This window comes from Cryptomeria japonica, chromosome 11 (assembly GCF_030272615.1).
Source record: "Cryptomeria japonica chromosome 11, Sugi_1.0, whole genome shotgun sequence".
NCBI lineage: Eukaryota > Viridiplantae > Streptophyta > Pinopsida > Cupressales > Cupressaceae > Cryptomeria > Cryptomeria japonica.
In genome coordinates, this window is record NC_081415.1 from 627,550,404 (window position 1) to 627,574,337 (window position 23,934).

Consider the following 23,934-nt stretch of genomic DNA (forward strand, 5'->3'; position numbering starts at 1 on the left):
TGAAGTTGTTATCCTCAACAAATATACAGCTGCTCGTGTACAGCAAAATTTTGTTTAATTGTGACTGATAGCATAACCTTCAAAGGTACTAAGAATAAGATTATGCTTTTAGTAAACCTTAAATATGGGGTACCCTACAGCTATTTGCTACTAGGAATGTCACAATGCATTGTGTACGTATGGCTACGTACTGCAAGTGAACTGAAGTAAAGAGAATAGATTGAAAATCTCTTAAATTGTGTATTGAATTTGAGGATGTACATTCAATTTGCAAACCAAAAAACCACCTTAAAAATATTACATTCAGTCTGAAGTGCACTTTTTTACATCTGAGTAGTTATAAATATGAAAGAAGAACATTTAAAGCCTCATTTGTTGAGGAATCAATTTGCCTGATTAGATGACAAAAGAGATTTTGAGTTAGAAGCAGTGTCTGTGAGTCTTTTGCCTGTCCTTCGTAGCAATGCCAATTAGTGAAGCAGAAAGCTGCCTAGAATACAGAGGGTCAAAAACACTGTAACTAACCAGAACTTGCTGTTCTTACAATGCCTCCTCAACACATTAATGTGGCTGAACCATATGTTTTGACTGACAGGCATGCTAAAGGTATTCAGGCCAATGTTATATGGTGCAAGACAGAATTTGGGCAAAATAATAACAGTGAACCATTTAAGCAATGGGCATTTCCATGAAAATCATCTTCGAAACGTGCACTGTTAATCCAACAAAAAAGAAAGTAAGAAAGAGAAACTTGCATATTTCCTTATTATATACTCAAATACTTGTGTACAATTATTTTAAAACATTCTAGGGAATGAGATTCCCCATATCTTTTTCATTGAATTTTAAATTCTGCTCAACTGCTAAGTTAAAGATTTAAAATAGTGGTCAGTGACTAAATGAAGAACCTTGAAAGAATTCTAATGCCCAGATTTAAGCTCTGGCATCATAAGGCCATGCACTAACTTTACTCTGCAGCTTTTCCTTTCATCCTAGGATTGCCTGACGTGGTCTCTATAAGATAAAAGACCATAGAATCAATATCATCACGAAAAATGTTATATGCTTCCATCACTTTTGCATAACTGAAACCCATAGATAGAACAGTCTGCACACTACTTGTGACTACACGGTCTGGAACTATTTGAAAATCTCCAAGATGAACCCTATGGTCATTTGTGGATGTTCCTGAGGCAATAAAAAGAGGAAAAACTGAAAACCAAAGCACTAATAAACTAATTCATTGAGAATTTCTTTGTCCAAAACAAACCTAGAAAATAATTAGTGGAATGTAACCACAAAAAAAAGCTTGGCATTCAAGGAATAAGACTCACTTGCACTAGAAGATGATGGTTCAGCTCCAGAAGTGGAGGACTCTTTACCACCATGTTGTTGGAGGGTGCGAAGATATTCAGCCCGTGAAGCCTCCATAACCGTGCGTTCAATTTCCTTCTCTGTTAGCTCCAAATCAGAGTAGAAGCGACCCTCAGCTAAAAGAGCCTGCCATTAAAAAACATAGATGTTATAAGGTCAATATAGTGCCTCCAAATCATGAATATCAGGGCATAAGGAAGTTTGCTGCTGATTAAGAATGTCACCATCACATGTAAGTAATGTATGCAGAATAAACTGAAACTCCCAACTTATTCAGTATACTCCATATTCATCATGACAAACAGGAAACTACTATTTCCAATATATAGAGCATTAATGCATATACTGTGGTGGTCTTTGACAAAAGAAGTATTCCTAAGTTTTCCAGAGCGTTCTATCCATAGAAAGCCTGCAACAATATGAGCTTGAACTTCATCCTTCCCAAATTTGTAGGTGTAATGATTGAGAGTGCTTCTGGGTTTAACTCTTCAGTAGTTTTTAGCATCAAACCAGATTCTGTAATGACGGATAACAGAGAGTGATATGGAAAGTTGAAGGATGCTAGAAACGACTACACAGTTGAATCTATAAGCACTCGATCACTATCATGGATTGTGGAAACACTCTCTTATTGTAGAAATAATATTATCAATATATAATCAGATTTGTCATATCCACGTCTTGAATCCATTAACAAATACACCAACAACACACATTATCTTGCTGAGAAAGCAAAAGGCAGCTGTTAATTGTATTTATCAGTGTTCCACGGCTGTTGGGGACGGGGATACAAAGGGCCTAAGTTTGGGGACAGTGGCAGGGTGGTGGTGCTGATATAGTTATACGTATACTTATAGTACTTGAAAAACTAGTTGTGAAAAGATGTACAACAGTATAAGAATTACATTTCAAATGAAACTGTAGGAAACTAGTAAAATTATAAAATACTAAATAGCAAAATTATAAATACTAAATCTAAGTACGAAGATTCCTTGAATGCTAAATTGCTAAATGAAATTTGACAAATAAAATTGTCAAATTGGAGATTTCTATTATATCAAAAATATGAATATCTGATATCACAAAGTCTATAAAGATGATTACATGATGCATCATTACAATGAGTAGCAAATAGCAATAGCATTACAAAAGACAAAATGCCAAAATGTCAAAACTCCTTCAATCAGACTTCTCCAAGTTTTTTCTCCTCTTCAGCTTGCTGGAAAAAAAAAATCAGACTTAGAAATGTGAATGAAATCACTAAATTTGGTGGTTTTGTGTTGCATTGGGGTAAGGGGTGGGGCCCACGTCAAATTAGGGTCACCCCCTACCCCCAAAAATGGCTCATATTTAAAAAAAATTAAAAATTGAAATGCCTTCTACGTTGGGCAACGGGAGTTTTCGGGACATCTCCCCGCCCCTCAAGAGACTTTTGGGCGTCTCCCAAGCATTCTTGGAGAAGCACCGGTGGTGGTGGCGGGAGACGCCATGTCCCCATCTCCCAGTCTCAAAAATGTGACCTAAGTGGCGGGGGGGGGGGGGGGGGGGGTGGGGGGCGCATGTTTCCGTGGAACACTAGTTTTTATTGACCTCTCATTTCTTTAAGTGAATCAACTCCTTAATTTTCTTAGTTAAAGAAAGAATAATGTTTCTTCCATTGTGTTCTCTAATACAATCTTACCACAGAAAACAACACTCACAGAAATCATGCGATACCAAACCAATAAATTATAGAAAACATAGTAATGACACCTGGACTTACAAGTCAATTTTTTATTTGAGGCTCAACAACGAAGCTCAGCAGTTCTGTTTTCACAATAAAAAGAACTGAATTTCATGAATTTTTATACTGCACATTTTTGGAGATACAAATACTAAGAGGAAGACTCGACCAAGTCAGTGACTTAACTATGCAGACCAGACAAGACTGAATCAAGGCTAGTGTCTTGGTAAATGCTTCCTAGTGTCACAACCATGTTAACAATATTTGCTAAGAATACGATGATCAGGTACAAATCAAAGTAAAAACCCACATGGCATGTATGCATACAAGTAAGAAAATTTGCCAGGAATGACATTAGCAAGCGAGTCATAGCCAAAAAAAAGGTGCGTATCTCAAGCTAGCCCCTGCATATTTGAACCTTCTGTCGTTGAAGTACGTGTGTTTCTAAAGGTCAGGTCTCAACCCCCAACAAAAGACCCTACATAATTGCACTCTTTACTTCATAGGCTTCATGATGCATGAGTTCTCTGCTTGTAGCGTCCTCTTGGAACCAAATCAGATAAAACATTTGTGCAAAATTTGCGCCCATCCGTGTGTTTGTAAAGGTCAGGTCTCATGACACTACACCCCCCAACAAAAGACCCTACATAGTTGCACTCTTTACTTCGTAGGCTTCATGATGCATGAGTTCTCTGCTTGTAGCATCCTCTTGAAACCAAATCAGAGAAAACATTTGTGCACAACAATGTTGACTGTATTAAAAGGTCTCAGTTCTACTTAAACCTCTTCTTGGACTTTTTTTCCTGCTATTGTGTAAACTGGTAAAAAGTGATATCAGATTTTCTTTTAAAAAAAAACAAATTAGCATACATGAGATTTACATACATGGATCTGGATGATGCATATAGACTATTTACTTGTAATGTCCCCTTATAATTAAATCAAATAGAATGTTGGTATGGATTTGGGATTTACCCACACAGGCCTGTATAGTCCCATATTGAAATATGGATGCTAAATGTTTAAATCTCAGCATGCCCATTAATCTCTCCTAGTTGAAAAGTGTGCACATTCAAGCTCTATTTTAGAGGAAAAATTGGTGACCCTTCTACAATATTGCATAGTTTATATACACTCAACTTGGTTCAATTGGTGGACTAGTGAGGACATCAAATGGCTGCCGCCAAGAATTGCCTTAAACAACATGGTTGTCATGATTCATTTCTATTGAAATTATTAAATTATGAATAATTATAATAATTGAAGATAATTATAATTATAAAATAGAAGATAATTATAAAATTATTTATTACTTAATTAACTAGATTATAAAATTATTTATTACTTAATTAACTAGATGCAAATAATAATTGAAGATAATATATAATGGTAATAATAATAAATAATCTCCGGGTTAATCAGGTTTTGAAGAGGGCAAATGGAGGTTGAATGGAAAAGGCCCAGGGAGGGGTGGATCAAGGTGAATTTTGATGGGGCTGCGAAAGTAAGGGTCCCTCGGGGGCAGGATATGTGGCAAGGGACTGGAATGGAAATATTTTACCAATAGGTGCTACGAGGTTGGCGGAGGTACAAACAATGAAGCCGAAGCTCATGCTACTCTGTTAGCGGTCAAAATGGCAGATCAATTAGCAGTTTCCAATCTCCATCTCGAAGGCGACTCTCAAATAGTAGTCAATGCCATTATCAAAGGTGAATCAATTTCATGGAAAATAAATAAATACATTAAATTAATTCAAAAAATTCTTGTTACTCACACCTTGAGAGGGGGAAACAATGTGGTGAACAAGATGTCCATTGTGGCAGTGGATTTAAATGCAGATCAAATGGGGGGGATATGGAAAGATCTCTGAGGCATTAGCCCTAATGATTAATTAATGGTGAGATGGGATGGCCGATGAGAAAAAGAGATTGTACGCCACCAAATTTTGATGGTAATTATGGTAAGTGTTGGATTTAATGTGAAGTGTCAAACGCCGTTATTTATGGCCATGGTGGCATTCCATTCATCTTGTAGAAAAACTTGGAGTGAGTTTGGTAACAGGAGGGAGACAGGTGGTCGTGGTGTTTGCAGTATGGAGGCGAACTTTTCACTGGTGACCTCACCAAGCAACAGCTGGTTTTCATGGGAAGTGTCAGAGAAGCGGATGCATAGTATTTTTAACTATGAAGAGCCCATTTTCTTTCAGATTATGGATATCCTCCTAGGAGAAGAGTTTATGAGCGTTGCACACCGTTATCAAACCAACGCAGACATTGTGTCCATGGTCATGGCATGGTGACTTGAATTGGGCAACGAAGAGGATGTTTGTTGGGTGTTGCAGAATTGTGTCGAGGGGTGGTTGTATGGGATGCACGGTTTGTTGGCAATGTCAATACCTGGGATCAGATTTCTGCAAATAATGGGGAGTGGGTGCAAATTGGGAACTTGGAACCTCCCATGCATCCATTCATCAAGTGGAGTGCCACCTCCAACAAGAATGAGAGGCAAGCCGAGGCTCAAATTTGATAGGACACGTTCAAATTTCTGAAGGAAAAAGAGGTGGAAAGGAACGAGGGCTCAGGTAGTGTGGAGTGGACCAAGAAGAAACATTTGCAATTCTCCTTGGAGGATCACTGGGTGAACGGGCCTCTGAAGCCAGGAAGAAAGAAGAAGCGAGCCAACTTCTGGTTAAATTTTGTTTAAATTTTGCTTTGTATTCATAAAACGGACTGAATTTTGTCTTTAGTATTTGTATTTAGATTTCCATGGCTATGGCCAAATTTTGTATATGGTGTATACTAGGTTGTTGGGGTGCTGTAAATATTGTCTAGTTCATGTAATTGGATGTATTAGGGCTCATGAGTGAATGGTTGGATTTTTCATGGCAGGCTCGTTTAACTATTTTGATGTACCTTCTATAATTTCTATCAATAAAATAATTATCTATTACCAATCAAAAACTATTAATAACAAATTAATGACTACAAAACAACAAATTATTTAAAAATAACAAATAGTAATAAAATATAATTAACTATTAAAATAAATTGATAATATCTAAAGATTATCTTAATCATTTAAAATAAAAATATAAAACAAAACAAAACAAAATTAAAATAAAGATTTTTGACAAACTAATATTAATTTTAGATGGATTACTAAGTGGGTAGCATTTAATATCAATTTTGATTTTGTTCATTTAGATTTATTCTCATATGGGAGACATTAAAAAAGAGTACTCTTTATTCCTCTACTAGTGTTTTAAAAAATATCTTGATTTAAAATTAATATTTTTATTTTACACATTATCCTAAAGAATATTTTTTAAATTATTTTTATTTTAACATTATCCTAAATAATATTATGAAATTAAATACTAAAACAAAAGAAATAAATAAATAATATTTAATTAATTATCTTCTTTTCTATTTGTCTTGAAAATTATTTTAAAATTTAAAAACAGCGATTTAAAACAAAAATTAATAATCAAATGAAAGCAATAAGGAAAATTATAGATAAATGGGAAACAAATGAGAAATAAATAGATGAAATACCAAAGTGAAGATCAAGAACAATTGAGCATGTTTGTAGACTAGCATTTTGAGTGAGTGAAATTACTCCTATTAATATTAGTTTTAAAAAAAAGATTACTTTTGTTGAGTTTGAAAGTTGAATTGGCATGAAATTTAACTGTATTTTTCCTTTCATCAATCTATGTAAGTAAAAATTTAAATCTATTTTATTAGAATTAATTAAATAAAATAAAAACTATGTGAGTTATTCATATAAAAAGCTCAAATTTTAGATCTTTTCATTTATCATGATAGTGAATCAAAAAACATAGCCCTACATATAGATCCAATTTCTTCTCTAAATGATTATTTCGCATAACTTACTTCGCAAAAGATTGAACTCTCTAAGAATATATTATTTTAGCAGATCTATATACCACAACAATGTGTACAATAACTTAACTAGAATATCCAGAATTTCCTAACCAAAACTAGGTTCTGCATCCAAAAAAAATGAAAGGTATAACTATGTTCTGCATCCAAGAAAAATTAAAGGTAACTAGGTTCTGCATCCATGATTTAATCATTTATGCTTAGTTGATGTTCAATTTATTAAATGTGCCTCACAAGTTCACTATTGATTGTCAGAAAACTTACATTCTCGATTTGTTGGTCCTGTTGCGCTTTTAAAGCAGCCTTCACCTGATCCTTATCTATATTTGCCTGAAGAGTTAATAGGAAAACATACACCAACATGTTTATATGAGTGGAAAAGACATCAGATAAATTAATAGAGCATGAGGCATCTTTAATTGCAATGAAATAAAATAACCAGTTTCCCTGAATTGAAGTTCAAAAATAACATAAGCCAAGAAGAAAGCACACACCCCTTGAAGGCTGCTAAACCCAAGGCCTGCACCAATTGCTAATCGATGTGGATCAACAAGAGAATTGTAGTGATTACCACGGTGATAACTAAGGCGAATAGGAGGTGAATCTGTATTGTAAGACCCATGAAATATATTGATAGGCTCTGCTAAACATTAAAGTTTAAAACTGTTAGAACCATGGTAAGGGAAGATAATCTAACATTGTCACGTACAGCTCAAACATCTCATACCTATACTGTATATATAAATATGAATAGGGCGATTGTACATTTCTGACATTGCCTGGATTTCCATATTGTTTCCATAGACCTGTTTTATCAATCATTACATCAACGGTCATTTATATGCATGAAGAAATGTTGCAATTCACAAAGCCTTCCTGTATCAACAAAATATAGGACATCCCTTCAAATATCAAGAGAATGAAAGATAAATGAATGTAGACCAAAGAAAATACACCACTTGCAAATATGTACACAATCAACTTACAAATCAAACATTTCCAAAAAAAAACAATTTATCCATCCTGCAGTGGATGCATGCTAAACAGTAGGCACTCTTACTCATAGTATTGAGACTATGTGAGTCAATCAGACTTGCAGAATCCTGAGACAAGTGGACTGCAATAAATTTTACCAGTTTGAATTGGCATAAATTCATAAGTTAAATCTACATGCTTAAAACACTAACCATTTTCATTTAACTTTTCTACTTTTGAATAGATGCATCTGCCACTGTGTTTACAGCAGACAAAATATAAAAATTATGTAAGATCGTTAATAGTTTTTTCAACTTGTGCATACACTAAATATTTGTATCAAATATTTTTCTTTGATCCTTTAAGATAGTAATAATAACGGGGTGAATTTAATCGATCAAAAAAAATAATAATAAGGGGGCATATTTGATGGTTCATAGCAATATGTATATCACATTAAAGGAAAACCTTTGGGCATACCATTGAATTTCTAGAGGATTATAGTTATATATCTTGTCTATGATGTTTCCTTTAATATCGATGACCCTAACATTTGAAAGGCAATGTTGAATGGATAAATATCATGAAAAATCAACTTGATAGGTAGGGTCAAATATAAAATTTAACCCATCTTTAAGCACTAACTCTTCATTTGAGCATTGCATCATGTATGTGGATGTGAATTTGAATGTTACCTTGCAACTGCTATTCCATAAATATTAATTTGAGACATTTTCAATTTGCAACTTTGATTTGACAAAGTTCAAATGCTTTGAAGCTCCTTCCCAGTTTTCATTTATTTCATGATCGACAACAATCTTTTCTGAAAATGCAAAAGAATCAATCCATTTAATGAAATACATGTTAACATTTACGACATCTTAATTTGCAAACTCAATCTAAGATTTTACTGCACTTTTTTGCCCAGTCTGAGTCAGAGTATTAATAGCATGTGCTCACTGATAACTTGGAAATGTTGTTCACTGTCCAATATGAATTGTTTCAGGCCAGAAAAAAAAATTGTATTTCCAAAGATGCAATGTTTTTATCCATATTTCCCAAATGATAAAGACAACGGTACAACACCAAACAATCGAAGTGTTACTTATGGCCAAAGGCATAGACAAAATTAACGAAGCTATAAGGAAAATTGCTCCAAACTATATAATCAAATATAGCAGAAAGAGCAAATAAAGTGCGACTTGGTGACCTGCAGCATGGATTTTTATCAAACAAATCCACACACTGTCCAAAAAATAAGTGAATTGCAAATTTTCAGGAATTGTAATTTAATTGTGAGTTTGATAAAAATAAAATCGTGCCCCAGAATGCATTGTAAATTCTGTTCTTTTTCATTCCTAAGGTTCACTTTTGCATCCAAATTTTGTTTTTTGGGAGTAGATTCAGTTGATGATTTAAAGTTTAATGAAGCAATATCACACGTATCAAATCCAATCAATCAAGCTTTTCAGGGTGAGGATTACAATATTTTTTATTTTTTATGGTTTTCAATTATAGTTAGTGAATTTTTCAATTTCTAGATTATGCTAAACCTAATCCTAAACACTAAATTTTTTAGGGTTAAGAATTTTATTTAAATTTTCAGTATGTACTATGCTCTAACCCTAACCCTAGTGGTTGTTTTTGCCTTCATTTTGCAGGTTTTTGGTCATTGTGCCTCAAAAACTGGCTTTACATGCATATATGACACAATTGTCCCTATAACAAAATCATACAATTTTTGAGGCTTTCATAGCTATGGAAGTATTTATCGCTTCAAATGTCATTTGGCAAAGGTGCCAACGCATTATGTTTGTACAATTTGTCAAGAATGCAAACCAACAAGCACAAGATCCAAGATCTAGGTGACAGAAACAAATCACACTAGCTAAAAGCAAAAGGGCAATGTTTATATGATTTGCCAAGAATGTAAACCAATGAGCACAAGATCCAAGATCTACGAGATGCAAACAGATATAATAACTATCCAAATATAAAGCACGTGAAAAGAATTACAATAATCAAAAGAGTCATTAACTCAACCAAGACAAAGGCAGCACCAAACTGTCATCAATCAAAGATTGATTAAGCAATGGTAGCATTTTGTGACCGCAAATAAGTTATCATAATTGAATTTTTTTACTTAACATACCTAGGTAAGCTTATCCTAGACGCATAATATGCAATAAAGTAGACAACTAAACACAAGAAATGAAATAATGCACCATCACCCACCATAAGGTGTATACATGTTAGATACTCATGTAGAAAATATCCTCTTCCAAAAGAAGAGAAAAAGAGAAAGACCCCTATAAAAGAAAGTAAAACTCCCTCCTTTGCCTACCAAAAGCGAGAGAAAATGGAATGCCCTCCTAAAAACCCTGTAAAATAAGGCACATGTATGCCTACACAACTAAAAGAGAATTTGCATTCAAATAGTCACATGGTGAGTGTTGTAGTAGATCCTTGTACATTGAATATCCACCTTCCTTAAGGAAGCAAAAAAAAAGCTAAGATGCAAACTTGTTGAATTCCCCCTTTAGGTGGATTAGAGGAATGAGAATGGTCTCTAGAATCTACTCACATATCTCTATATCGATACTAAGAGATGTCAAGCTCTTATTAAGTTTCCTAGGCCTAACTGAAGAAAATAACATCTCAAAAACATGTGGAAATAGAAATAGAATAGATAACAAAAATGGCAGTGGTCAAATTTCTCCAAGTCAATGATGAACTATGACAAGTGCTAATCAATCAAATCAAGTATAATATATGGATACGATAACCAAATAGGAATGGCTCTCAACATAAGCATGAAATATAAACCAATAAGAATCATGTAGACCTACAAAAGGTGTCAATGATGACAAAGTTGAATCAGTGGACTCGAGAATGATTGTAAGTTTATCATTATAAGAGTATGTAGAGATAGAGAAAGAATATTGCCAAAATTTGCCCTCATTAGAAATCAAGGAAATGCAATTCCATGTGAATCGTCATCAAAGAGGATATAAATGTCTAATAGTGTTGTTAAGATCTCAATGATAAAATTAAATGACTAATAAGTAGTCATCCCAAAGAGATAGATCTAGAAAATGAGGATCATGCTAAATAGAATCATGCAAAAGAGCGAGTGCTAAAGAAAATTTCTTCAAAAAACTGCACAAAATCATTGTAGAAAGATGGAACAAAATGGCCACTCTATTGCATCTTCTTCTTTTAGCATTAAGTCCCAAATATCCTTTCTATGATAACAAGAGTTGCACCATATAAAGATCTTGAAGTTGCTCAAGCATACAAGGGAGCACTTCGTAGATTCTTCATTGACAATGACGTGCAAGATGCAGGGAGGGTTGAGTTCATGGATTTTGCATGTTCCAATGACTGTGGTCTTGATCTCTTTTGAGACAAGTATATGGTCAATGCTCGTAGTTGGTGGTATTTCCATGGCAAAACATACAAGCACCTAGATCTTGCAATCAAAGTTTTATCACAAGTTTGCTTTTAAGTCTCTAATTTTGTCTTAAATAGATTGCTAGTACATGTGCATCCGAGAGGAATTGAAGCACATATTCCTTCATCCACTCAATAAAACACAATAGACCAAACTCAAAAATGACATTGGACTTGGTGTATGTGCATTCAAACTTGCAGCTCCTTACACACAAATAAAGTGGCTACAAAGAAGGGCGAACAAGGAAGTGGGATAACAAACCAAAGCGTATTGACTTGAATGCTTCCACTTCCCACTTTGTTGCACTTGATGTTAATGATGACTATAAGCTATCTAATGAATATGAGAAGCTAGTGGCAATGCTAGTTGTAGTGGTTGTGCTAGTGCCAATAGCACTATTTGTGGTTCTTCTAATTTAACACAGCATAGATCATCTAATATGAATAATGATGATTTTTTTGATGACCCATATGATATTTGATCAATGATGGCTGATTGTTGACACTTGAAGTTATTAATTTTTAAGTTTAAAGTTTAAAATATATATATATATATATATATATATATATATATATATATATATCAGTGTTCCACGGGCATTGGGGATGGGGGGACGCGTTTCCGAGACAGGGGGACCAAGGGCCTAAGTTTGGGGACGGCGGCGGGGGGTGGCGGGGTGGTGGTGCTGATATAGTTATACATACACATATAGTACTTGAAAAAATAGTTTTGAAAAGATGTATGACAGTATTACAGTATAAGAATTACATTTTCAAATGAGACTATAGGAAATTTGAAATATTAAATCTAAATACCAATTACCAAGATTTCTAAGTTGTGTTGTTGTATGGAGCCTAATCAAACTCAGAGGTTAGATTTTCCCTAATTCTATCGGTGCGGTTTCCCCCTATATTTTTCAATAGAGGTTTGGGGGCAGCACCCCCAAGTTGGGGTCAAGGGGCATCGCCCCTTGCAGGATCAAGGGGAAGCGCCCCTTGCGATACAGGGCGGGGTCGAGGGGCAGCGCCCTGTTAGTTTTCATGATCAGATTATCCACAATAAACAGAAAACTAAAGTTGCACAGTAAAGCATACAAATAGAGGATGACACAACACAAGACTACCCTGGGAAAACCTCCCTCTTGGAGGAAAAACCCAACAACAAATCAGATCTAGATCCTTTTATTAATTGTAGAATACAATGGCAATAAAGATCAGATTACTTATCTGATATAACTGTCAACCTAGGGCAGAATTAGAGTTACAGTCGTAACCCAGCTAGGGCACAATGTAACAGCAGAAGATAGCAGACTTATCTCTTTCTTATATAAGAATATCATCAGCATACAGCTTCCAGCTCTTCGTAGTTCTTCACTGAAGATTGCAGACCTAATGATGTTTGTAGACCTTCAAGAGGAACTCGCTATCCTCTTCATTGTATTCACTGTCCAAGATCGCATGTATGGCAAATGCTGATGGCAGAAGTAATTCGCTGATTCCTTGATCAGAATTCGCATTGACCTTTTATTGTAGAGCACAGGGTCTTCACATTGATTGTCTAATATTCGGATTGCTTGATTGCATTCTCGACTAGTGATATGCTTGTGCATATATACAAGAGGTGAGCCCTATCTTGGGTCGGCCCAATCCATCCTTGGGGCCAACACTATATTATTAGTTCCACACGCCACCATAAGCATGGGACCTAAACAATATAGTTTCCATGTTACAAGAGCCCACGCTACATAGAGATGTGCTAAAATAAGATATAGGACCACACGTTTGGAGAAGGAATGCGTCCTTTTAATAATACAATCATTTGGGCCCAGCCCATCATAAATGATCAATATATAAGACTATACGCCACAAAATGTGTGTGCTGGAGATAGGTCCACACGTTGGACCTAGAGATGCACCCCTTTACATGTTAGGTCCAGCCCTTAATGGTTTTACACATTACATATAAATACAATAGATAGGGCCCTGCCCTATAAGGATTCGGATGATGCCTTAATGCAATCCGAATCCTATTTATTTTCCTAACCTAGTTACAAAATCAACACGCCCCGCGAGGCCAAAAATACTTTTATTATTTTCTAAAGGCGTCGAGTGTTATTTTTCTATTGGCCCACGTCCTATTAGAGTCACTTTTTTTAAAAAAATTAATTTTAAACATTGCATATACGTGGGGGCGACAGGAGACGTCTGGGCGTCTCCCCATCCCTTGAGAGACATCTACAAATCTCTCGAAGGACATGGAGACGTCTCGGCGTCTCGGCGGCGCTTGGGTGGCGGTGGCGGGACGGCGAGGGATGTCGCATCCCCGTCCCCTATCCTCGAGACGTTTCTTACGGGGAGACGTGGCCCAAAGGGGGGGGGACGCGTCCCCGTGGAACACTGATATATATTAATGGTGTATTTTGCTATGTACATAGATACACACACACACACACACACACACATATATATATATGTATGTGTATATATATATATGTATGTGTGTGTGTATTACTGATTTTTATATGTTTTTGCATTGATGAACCCAACCCCCAAAAAAAATTTGACAAAACCCCCAAACCAAGCCATCAAACCTGAACACAAACCAGTAACTTAGTTTATAGTTAAATGAAAATAATTGTTACTTAAATGTTTACTTAAAGAACTTTTTTTTTATCAGTCAAAACAGCTAAGGTGCTGCACCTATTACATTAATATTCAAAAAAGATTACATGTATAGTGTGTCCATATTAGCATATCAATCTCCTACCAACAAACTGCATCAGAAAACCACCACAATCCCAACCATCCATGCTATTTACTACCCAAAACACTATCTGCCATCCCACCCACACAGAAGATCTACACATCTAAATACAGCAGAGAAGGACCACAAACCCAACTAGACAATGCACCCTGCCCCGCTCATTATCAACCAACCCCTCAACTTAGTTTATTAATAACTATAAGAATGAAAACAAACCATCCATTCAGATTTGATGATGAATTTCACCTTCACCAAGCAGAAGGCCCACAATCTTTATGAAGTTTCGACTCCTCTGCACCCTCCATAGTGCTCACCTCCACAAAGTCTGAATCCACATCTCCAGACGCAGCATTGCCCATCGCCACACCAACCTCCATCAACCCTTCCCCCAAGAGGTAGTTCTAAAACCACCCATCCTCCTCCTCTGGTTTAAGGTCCAGCAGCTGCTTTAGAAAGGAGATCCTTCACTCCACCGTTAGTCTCCTACGAGGGAGAGATTCTTGGCACACTGAGATGATGAACAAGTGCTTTACCACTTCCCTACCCTGCCTTCAAACACATGATAGTCTCTTGGAAGAGGGACACCGACACCCATAACCACACCATCCAAAACATCGTGAATGCCACCCACAGATCTCTTTTTCATCACACCTTGGTAAATAGCATTTGCCATCTCTAAGGTCTCTCAAGCATTGAGAAGGGTGGCCAAAAACAGCAAGGGGATGTCCATGTCTACCCTATGCCAATGATCCATTCTAAAAAATTCATCCCCTAAAACCATCCTAACCACACGAGATACTAGGTCATGCTTAGACCTTAGCACAACTTTCAACCCTTTCTCTCTGACACAACACCAAGGAAAACCTTCTTTCATTTTTTGCAAAGCAATCGAATAGAGGTATTCTTCTCAAACGACACCAAGCACCAAATACCCTAGAGAGATGACAACTACACTGTGAAAAGACAGAATATAGGCGCGCCCCATAACAAGTTGGAGGCACACATAATAATGATCACCCCATGTGCTTGAGAATCATGGCGATTACGACCCACGAGATATCATATAAGGAAAGCTTTTCCAAAGTCTTTCTCCTCGTCTTCTGGTCATTTTAGTACTAATATCCACAAAACATTGTCGTCACCCTTGATCTCGCATAACTTGAAATCATACAAAATTTACATTGATTGTCCTTCGCACTCAATGGAAAGCCGCAAGTCCACTGGACTGCAATTAGAAAGAATTCCCAATCTAGAGAGGTACATATCCATCCAAATTAAGGATAACCTCTGCCAAAACCACACAAGCGAACTTTAACTTCAATCACTGCAGGGGGCTCTAATCCCTCCCAATCATTATTAACCAATCCCTCCATTTTTGCAGTTTCCACTTTGGTGTAAACATTTGACAAATGGCATTAATTACAATCAATGGGTCACCTTCTAGATGAATATTGGGGCATTTGAGATCCCAACCACATTCCAACCCAATCAGCACCATCCCAATCTTTGCTTCATTGTCGTTGTCACCCCTAGATTCACCAATTTTTCTACTATCGTTCTACCCAACCAATCCCTGACAATGCACCTTGCCCCACTCATCCTCGAGTTTTCTTTAGAGGCTCCATCAAATTAATTTTCACCCATCATTCCTCAAGGGCATACCAAACAACACCATCCCTAGGATTCGAAGGAAGATCAGCCTTCCTAACCACAATTATAGGGGTAGTTAAACAAGTATTTTTTTTATATAAATATTAATTCTAATTTGTATTCAAATTGTTACAGACATTTGTTTTGCTTTTATTTTGAAAAAGGCTGTATATATTTTACATGTATATCTAACTTTCGATTCTGTTTTTGAAAAAGCTAACATTGATTATTTTTATAATTCTTTTGTTTTGTTTTTGTTTTGTACAATGTAGTAAAACATTATTTACTTAAATGTAACCTTGTAATAAACATTTTTAATATATATTTGAAATATTAATGTTCACAATCACACCATTACACTACAACCGTTGCTACCGCTATAGGTTATGCCTCTCAATATAATTAATTAATCATCCATCATGCTTCCGCCTGTATTCTTCAAGCTCTAGCAAGGGGCAAAACAATCTCAACAAAAGAAGTTTCATCTAGTTAGATGGTTGAAAGTCGCTAAAGAAAAGCAGTATGATAGTTTGAACATCAGATTTGCTTCCATCATGAGCTCCACTCTAGGGGCTGAACTTGTCTTAGACCATTTAACCTCCCATGTCTCTTTGGAAATAAATTCTTGGTCAAAAGCATTGAGAATGCCAGCAAGGTTGTGATTTGCTCTCTTCTCAAAATCACTAGGCCTCCAAAATTTGTTCCCTAATTGTGAGATCAATAGAGATAATTAGAAATAATTCTTCTTGGTACCTTGGAAATAGCCGCAACATCAAATGTTGGGATGACCCTATTTTGGTAATAACCCTCTTAAAAATCATATGCCTAGAGATCTTCTTTTGACCAATTTATTGAATGGGATGGAAACTACTGAAGTGGTCCACTATCCTTGGTCTTTTGGATGGGCATCAACAACAATGGTTTTGCTTACTAAGCAATATATGGGCATTCTCACCTCTAACAAAAACATTGCTAATAGTTTAATCTAGGGCAGGGTAAATGGCTCAAACTACTTCTCGATGTGGACTGGCATTCGCTACCATCACATTGGTGAATCGGTTGTGTGATACTTGCACAAAGTTTAGAAAAAAAGCATAACACCTACGATCAAAATGTTCCAATGGTTAGTGAGATAAAATAAGATCCTCACCAGAGAAAATTCAATCACAAGAAGTCTCCATTTTTGCCTCCAACATTTCAAAGAATCTCATCTCCTTTTTGACAAAGAAGCTGCTTCTGTCTAGGCCTCCATCTCTCACTGCTTTAAAGTCCAATTTCAAAACAATTTATACTTGGAAACATGCACTCAACATTGGAATGACTGGTACAGTAGTGCACTAACAGACAGACCTCTTTTTTTGGTATGTGGATAATCTGGCTTAACAGTAATAAAAGATTTTTGAAGACACATTCTTCTTCTAAAAATTTGGCATGCGATGGCTGAGAATGCCATAGCCCACTTCAGACACAAGGAAAGTCCAGTTGTTTCTAGCGTGGAGCTGAACCTTGTCAAAACTTGGAAGCTCAATGGCTTCTTTAGCACTCCATCCAACATCCTCTTTCGGATCCCCGCTCCAGATATCCATCTTTTTTTATATGGCTCGACTCCAATCTCAAGATCATGAACTTCAGCATCAATTTAGGGCAAGCTTCTAATGGTACTGCTGAGTTTATGGGCTGTAACTTCGACCTCTCTTTCACTGTTAAGGAAAATCACAAGACTTTCAATGTTTCAGAGACTCCAAACTGATAATCTAATGCCTCTCACATTAACAAAAAGGCTTTCTCAAATTTCTGCGGTTCTCCAAAATTTTGATCAAATTAGCTGGCATCACATTACCAGAAAGCTGAATCATCTAATAGACAAGAAAGCCAACAAAGAAATCCAATTAGGCAACTGTTCTACATGCATACAACATCTCAGAAGTCAACGAGCAAACACCTCACATGACTCTTGGGCCCTTTTCTTATTTTGCCCACCCATGTATAAGTCCAGCATTACTTTGTATCTTTCGATGCATCTTATGCCCCTACTGTAACTTATCTATGTATCTAAATAAAAGTTTTCTTAAAAAAGTAATAATTGGACCTTGTGAAACTTTCTCCCCTGTTGTTTATTTTCCTGCATGGAGATGCACTTCCATGTGTGATTGTATCTATTGGTCCAACTCATCAAGTAAGCTGCTTAAGGTTGACAGACCATGCCTAATTCCTTGGCATATAGCAAAATATCCTCAGCCCCACTAGTAGTTTTCTTGTGTGCTGTTGTTCAACAAAATGCTGACTTGGACATTCTGTGAGATTGTCCAATCATTCTCTGAAGCATGTCCCTTCCGCATCCCCAAGTAACTATCACAATCATGTACTTTTCACTTAGATCTCAGAGCTTCCACAACTTCAGACAGATTTCTAGATAAAAAATTAATTCTTATGTTGTCAAATTACAAGAAGACCTAGCCAATACTCAATCCATCATCTAGCACTTGAATCTTATACCCTTCAGTATATTGCAACTGCATTCCTCTATTCACTCTATGTAGAAACACACTCCAAAAAGAACTTTGCAGACTTCTGAGTATGTGACCCCATCTAATATCTGATTCACATAGAACTTGGCACTTGGCACTCAGAACCAACATAATTCCTGCTTTCTACGTTCTTGGATCCTCCTACTTTCCAAATTCTGAGCAAACTCGGACCTAGACATTTTCCAGGATTTTAAAATTATAACTTAAAATGTGGCTATACATCTTGGTGGAGCATAGTTGAACTAAATAGTACTGACAATAGATCCCAGTAGTGCAAATTTGCACTTTATAAATATATGACCTGGCTACTACTCGCTATTAGTTGCATGTACTTATTAGATATTGGAAATCCAAACTTTATAAATCTACAATCCCTTCTGAACAGGGTATGACCTTGAATGAAGATTAGTCACATTAACTTATTAGTTATTACATTATTGAACTTCATGTATCTTTCATCCCTTTTGAACATGCCATGTGACTTCAAATGTTGATTGCCATAATTTGTCTATGATGCTTCCAGGTGTGACCTATCCTAAGTTGTCTGTTACTACAAAATGCAGTACATTGTAAGACTGCATCAAGTTACATCATAACACTGCATCAAGTTAAAGATGCAATCCAATGAACTTATTAGTCTAACTGAAAGTCCTAGACATAAAGATTAATGACAAGATTTTCATACAAAATACATACAAGAAAGATTAATATGAGGGAATGCACAGAAGATAATTGCAAAATTTAACTGCAAATCATAAAATAAACATACAAATCTATATAGGCCAGGATTCCTTTAAAAAAGAATTCACAATCAACAAAACTATAATGGAGTATTGACTGTACCTTGTCTCTTCTTTTCCTTTTGCAATAAGCTGTGAAGCCTTCCGTGACAAATGGAGAAAAATGATCTCTCTCTTTCTCCTGAACAAAAACCAAACAAAATCAAAATTTTCTAAACTGTCTTAGTTTTCACTTCAAAAATAAAATTAAACATAAACTGTCCCCTATATACAACACTCAAGTTCACAAAATTAAAGTACATCATCTTAGCTCATAAAAAAGAAAGTACACTCTAAAACAAACCATGGTACCCTTGTCAATTAAATGATTTTTGTATATGTTTCAAATTTTCCAATCCTCTTAATTCATTATAGTGGAAGCATTTAAGATGGCATTTCACATTTGCTTTTTAATGGATATTATCAGAAATAGATACCAAACCATAAAATTTGATCAATCAGAACTTGCCACCCAAACATGAAATAATAAAACCTACCATATAGTCAATGCACATCTGTCTTGGATGATCGTATAACTCTGCATCACCATAAACCTGGTCTGCAACAGCACGGAAAAGGCAATTGCCATCTGCAGCCATGCGTCTAACTTCAAAACCTCGTGCATGCCGAATATCACTCTCAAACTGCCGTTCTCTTTCCTGCAACATTTTGAGTTAATAATGGCATATACCATGATCTTTAGAACATACAACAATTTAATGAGAATTTTCTATAGAGTCTAACAGAAGATAAAAAATAATTAGGGGCAATTCTTTGGGGCAAATCAAGCAATGGAAATTATAACAAGCCTGCCATAACATTACATAGCATATTGTTTATTATTAATATTAATTACTAAACATATGCAAGCCTTGTATCATAATGACCCAACTGTAAGCATGGATAACAGTATCCAAAAGACCCAAGCTATATGATGCAAAACTGACACAATATCAAAGACACTGAACCCCTCTAAATGTAGGTTGACCAAGAAATATAAATATCAAAAGTAAGCCATTCAATTTGGAGTGTGACGAGTCACGGTAATGCAAAAGTGCCTGCTCAAACCCTGAAATAGAAAAAAAAAAAAAATCACAAAGCAGCCTCCATTTTGTATTGTGTTTAAAATAAGACTAAGAGCACAGGAACGAGATGACAGAAATATCCTTCTAAGGATCTTCAAATTTCATCCAAGTATTTTAAATGCTGCCAAGATAAAAGCAAGAAACTGCTGCAATAGTACAAAGCTATTATTTTGGACACTAAAGATCGATTTGTTATTTTGGACACTAAAGATCAATTTGAGGGAACAAAGACGTGCCTAAATGCAGTCATGGTACCTCTAAAACCTACCAAATGAATCAAATGTGTAACCATGTGCCTACACTCAAACCCAAGGGAAAAACTAATTAACAACTGCCAAGTGTATAACAGCAGTACAGCTTGATAAAATTAACTTCAATTGTAAAATTCAAATTGCTGTGTATCTAGGCTTCCATGGTACTATGTTCTAATCCTCCTGATCACATCAGGTTGTTCTACAACGGATTAAGGGAATAATAACAATTTCTTAAAAAAATAATAAATGGATGCCATACAATCTATTATACAAAATTATATCAATTTTAGACCTCGACATGTAATTCCTATAGACATGTCAAAACCTAGATGACCATAATTGTAATGGGATACGAAATGTCTACAAGAAGTGTATGCAAAGAGACCAAATGATATCATACTTAACCACATAATATCAGGCAAACAAGCTAAAAATGTTTCAATAGCCTGGCTTGTTGTCTCCTAACAAAAACAAGCAAAACATCATTATAGTTCAAGAGCTGATAATCAAACCTAAACGCAAGACGGATAACCCTAGCTCTACAAATGATAAAAAGCAAACAGTGTCACCCAGGGTAGTCCAAGAAAGTTCATTACATAACTGGGCATTGGTGGTAAAGCGTGAATTCATAACTGGGCATTGGTGGTAAAGCGTGAATGTTGAAGGTGTGAAACTGAATAAAATTGATGACAGTGAATATAATCAGGATCTTGCACGATTTCATTACTAGAATATTAACAAACAAGACAGACTACGAGGAGACTTACATCATCATCATCATAGGACCCAGAACATGAACTATCTTCAAGGGTGTTGCAGATTCCCTTTTACAGAAAATTCAAGAATCAAGACATGAACTATGAGAACTTACAGCATCATCATAGGACCCAAAACATGTACTCTGTTCGTCTGCACTATTATATCCTTCTCCATCTCCATATGACCTCGGTGAGGATGGTCGTGAACCTGTTGGCGAAGTCCGGGATGCCATAGCATTCCATGAAAACTGTTGTCTTCTAGAAGACCCACTTCTCTGTACAGCCGACCCGCTTGATACAATCCGTCTAGAGCCCAATCCAATAATCCCAGGTTTTGGGGGAGGAACTGGTGGAGGAGGAGGGCAAGAACAACTACTCACAACCTGAACACCGCTGGACTTCTCACATTGGACCTCTCTATTATCTTCTTCTACAATGGTCTTCTCCCCAACATCAATTTCCCCCAATTCCAAACCAGAGACCCCAATACTGCTAGCATTTCCATACAAATCAACCCCAACATGAGACCCATCATAATTCTCTTCGGCAGAGCCGATTTCACAAGCTGCAAGCTCTTTAGCAGCCTCGTCGACTTCCAACGTATAGGGGATTTCAGTGCAATCTTGATAACTTAAACCATCACCGAGGCCCTCGAAATTATGATGCTCATCTTCAGGGACGAACAAGGGCTGAAAATTTGAAAGTTCCGCAGGGGGCACAGGCAGTGACGTCGCGGAAGATGAAGAAGAAGCTGCTGCAGAGGACGAGCGGCTCTGAGAAGAATTGGATAAAGAAGAACCGCCGCCGCCCCGTTGCACCAGAATTCGAGTCATCTTCCCCCAAATAAGAGGCTATTTAAAAATGCGTGGCGTAAATTTAAAACCCGGAGCTCTGTCAGGCTACCCCCACCCAACTCAGCACAGCGAGGTAGCAATCTAGAAATAATCAAGACAAATAAGGTTATGCCAAGCTTCACAAAGTTGTAATGGGAATCTAAAAATAACCGAACCAGCCACAGCAATTCAGCCACCGCAGTAACAGCACAAACCCCAAACCCTAGATCTTCTTCTTGATCAGATAAAAGACAAAAATCTTTTATCCCTGGTCCTCACTTTAGGCGCATTGATGCCAATGCCGCGGCCTATGAATTTGTTGTTATTATAACCCTTCTCTTGCGCAATAGCCGACTCTCCACTTCTCCGCATCCCCCTCCTTACCAATAATCTCATAGAGACACCAGAAATCGCCTTTTTATTCTTTCAATCTTCCACAATGCAGCTTAACCGTCAGCAAATTCTCCAGAAATCTGTAAAACCCACCTGAAAAAGGAAAGAAACAAAATGAAATATATCACTATGCCGTGAAACCCTATATACTGCACCTCAAACCCTACATAACATTAAATAATTCAAAACCCTCGGCTGACATGGTTTTCCTCTTCGTGCTCATTATCAAGAGAAAGAAAACAAAATTCATAATAATAATAAGACATTTCAAGAAGCTTACAGAAAAACCCAGATGGCCAAGGTGCTCTGAATTATGTCGTTGTTATCGTTATTATTACTAATATCAAGCCAACGTCCCAGTTGCCGAGTATACATATGAATTTAGCAGAATTTACAGAACGAAATGAGGGGTTTTTGGAATTTGAGAAGAACAATCTTTCATACCGACCGAATAAATTATAACACGTCAAATGGCGGAATTTGAGAAGTGCCCAACCAAACAGAGATAGAAAAGATGAAAGAATTGTGTGTATGTGTTGTATATATATACATAATAAAAGTATATGTGTGTGTATATGTTGCTATCCATCCAGAAATTCTTTTTTTTTTCTTTGACATAGTTTTAGGTACTGCTCTGACAATGGCCGGTTTGTGTCTCTTTTTCTTTATATCTTTTGATTTTTGCACTTGCAACTTTTGCTTTGAATTGTACTCTGAAAAACAAAAAAGTAAAATAATTACCGCCTAATAAATATGGATTAAATTTTATTTTTGTAACCTTTAATGGTTTGCCCTTTTGCTTTATCTTTTTTTTCTCCCCTTTAATCACAAGAGAATAAAAGCTTTAGGGAGAATTTTGTGCACCATATACTTTTTATATTCGTTCAAGGAAAACAATTTAAGGTCAATTTTAATATTATAATAGTGGGTATGTCATTTGAGTTTTTTTTATTATAATTTTTCTTAGATACTAGTTTTAATTTTAATTGTTTTCTTTATTTTTCTTTCATATAAATGGTTCTTTTATTTTAAAATTTAAATCTGGTCTTGCTTCGGCAAGGACACCTCCAGATTCCACGATAGTGAATATAAAAAATTTAAATCTGATTTTTAAGCTAAATTTATTGTGTGTCATTTTAAGACATTAAAATACTTTGTTTATTTTTTGTGGTGTAATTAAAGGGATTATCGAGAGGTTTATCTTATATTTAGTTAAAATACTTTTTTTATTTTTTGTGGTGATTTATTTTAGATTTGATTTGATGCAAAAAAAAGTCACACAATCAAATCCAGATTTTAGAGCTATTGTTTTTTATTGTTTGTCAATATTATTAGGAACATTTATCAATGAAGCTATGGTGCACAATCATTTAGGGCGTCTTATATATTAAAGAGTGTTGTCTTTGATTTTTAATAGTACTAGCAATCACACTTTGGTGTGTAATGGTTACATGAGGAA

The 23,934-nt window shown here is 36.0% G+C and overlaps 1 protein-coding gene across 2 annotated transcripts; it reads right to left on the minus strand.

The window, feature by feature from the left end:
* Positions 1-218: 218 nt before the first annotated feature.
* LOC131063146 (OVARIAN TUMOR DOMAIN-containing deubiquitinating enzyme 6) lies at positions 219-23,024 on the minus strand. 2 transcript variants are annotated; one of them, XR_009111018.2, is made up of 10 exons: positions 22,756-23,024; positions 21,363-22,568; positions 19,650-19,811; positions 19,217-19,294; positions 7,731-7,809; positions 7,498-7,643; positions 7,268-7,333; positions 1,335-1,500; positions 909-1,188; positions 219-713 (listed from the first exon to the last, which is right to left on the minus strand). XR_009111018.2 is itself a non-coding variant. In XM_057996915.2 (9 exons), exons 2-9 carry the CDS (start codon positions 22,080-22,082, stop codon positions 968-970), a joined length of 1,638 nt encoding a protein of 545 aa, XP_057852898.2. In that variant the 5' UTR covers positions 22,083-22,568; positions 22,756-23,023; the 3' UTR covers positions 738-967. The 2 variants fall into 2 exon arrangements, 1 of the variants encoding a protein (XP_057852898.2); XM_057996915.2 differs by lacking the exon at positions 219-713 and having other exon boundaries at positions 738-1,188; positions 22,756-23,023.
* Between the last annotated feature and the right edge of the window lie 910 nt (positions 23,025-23,934).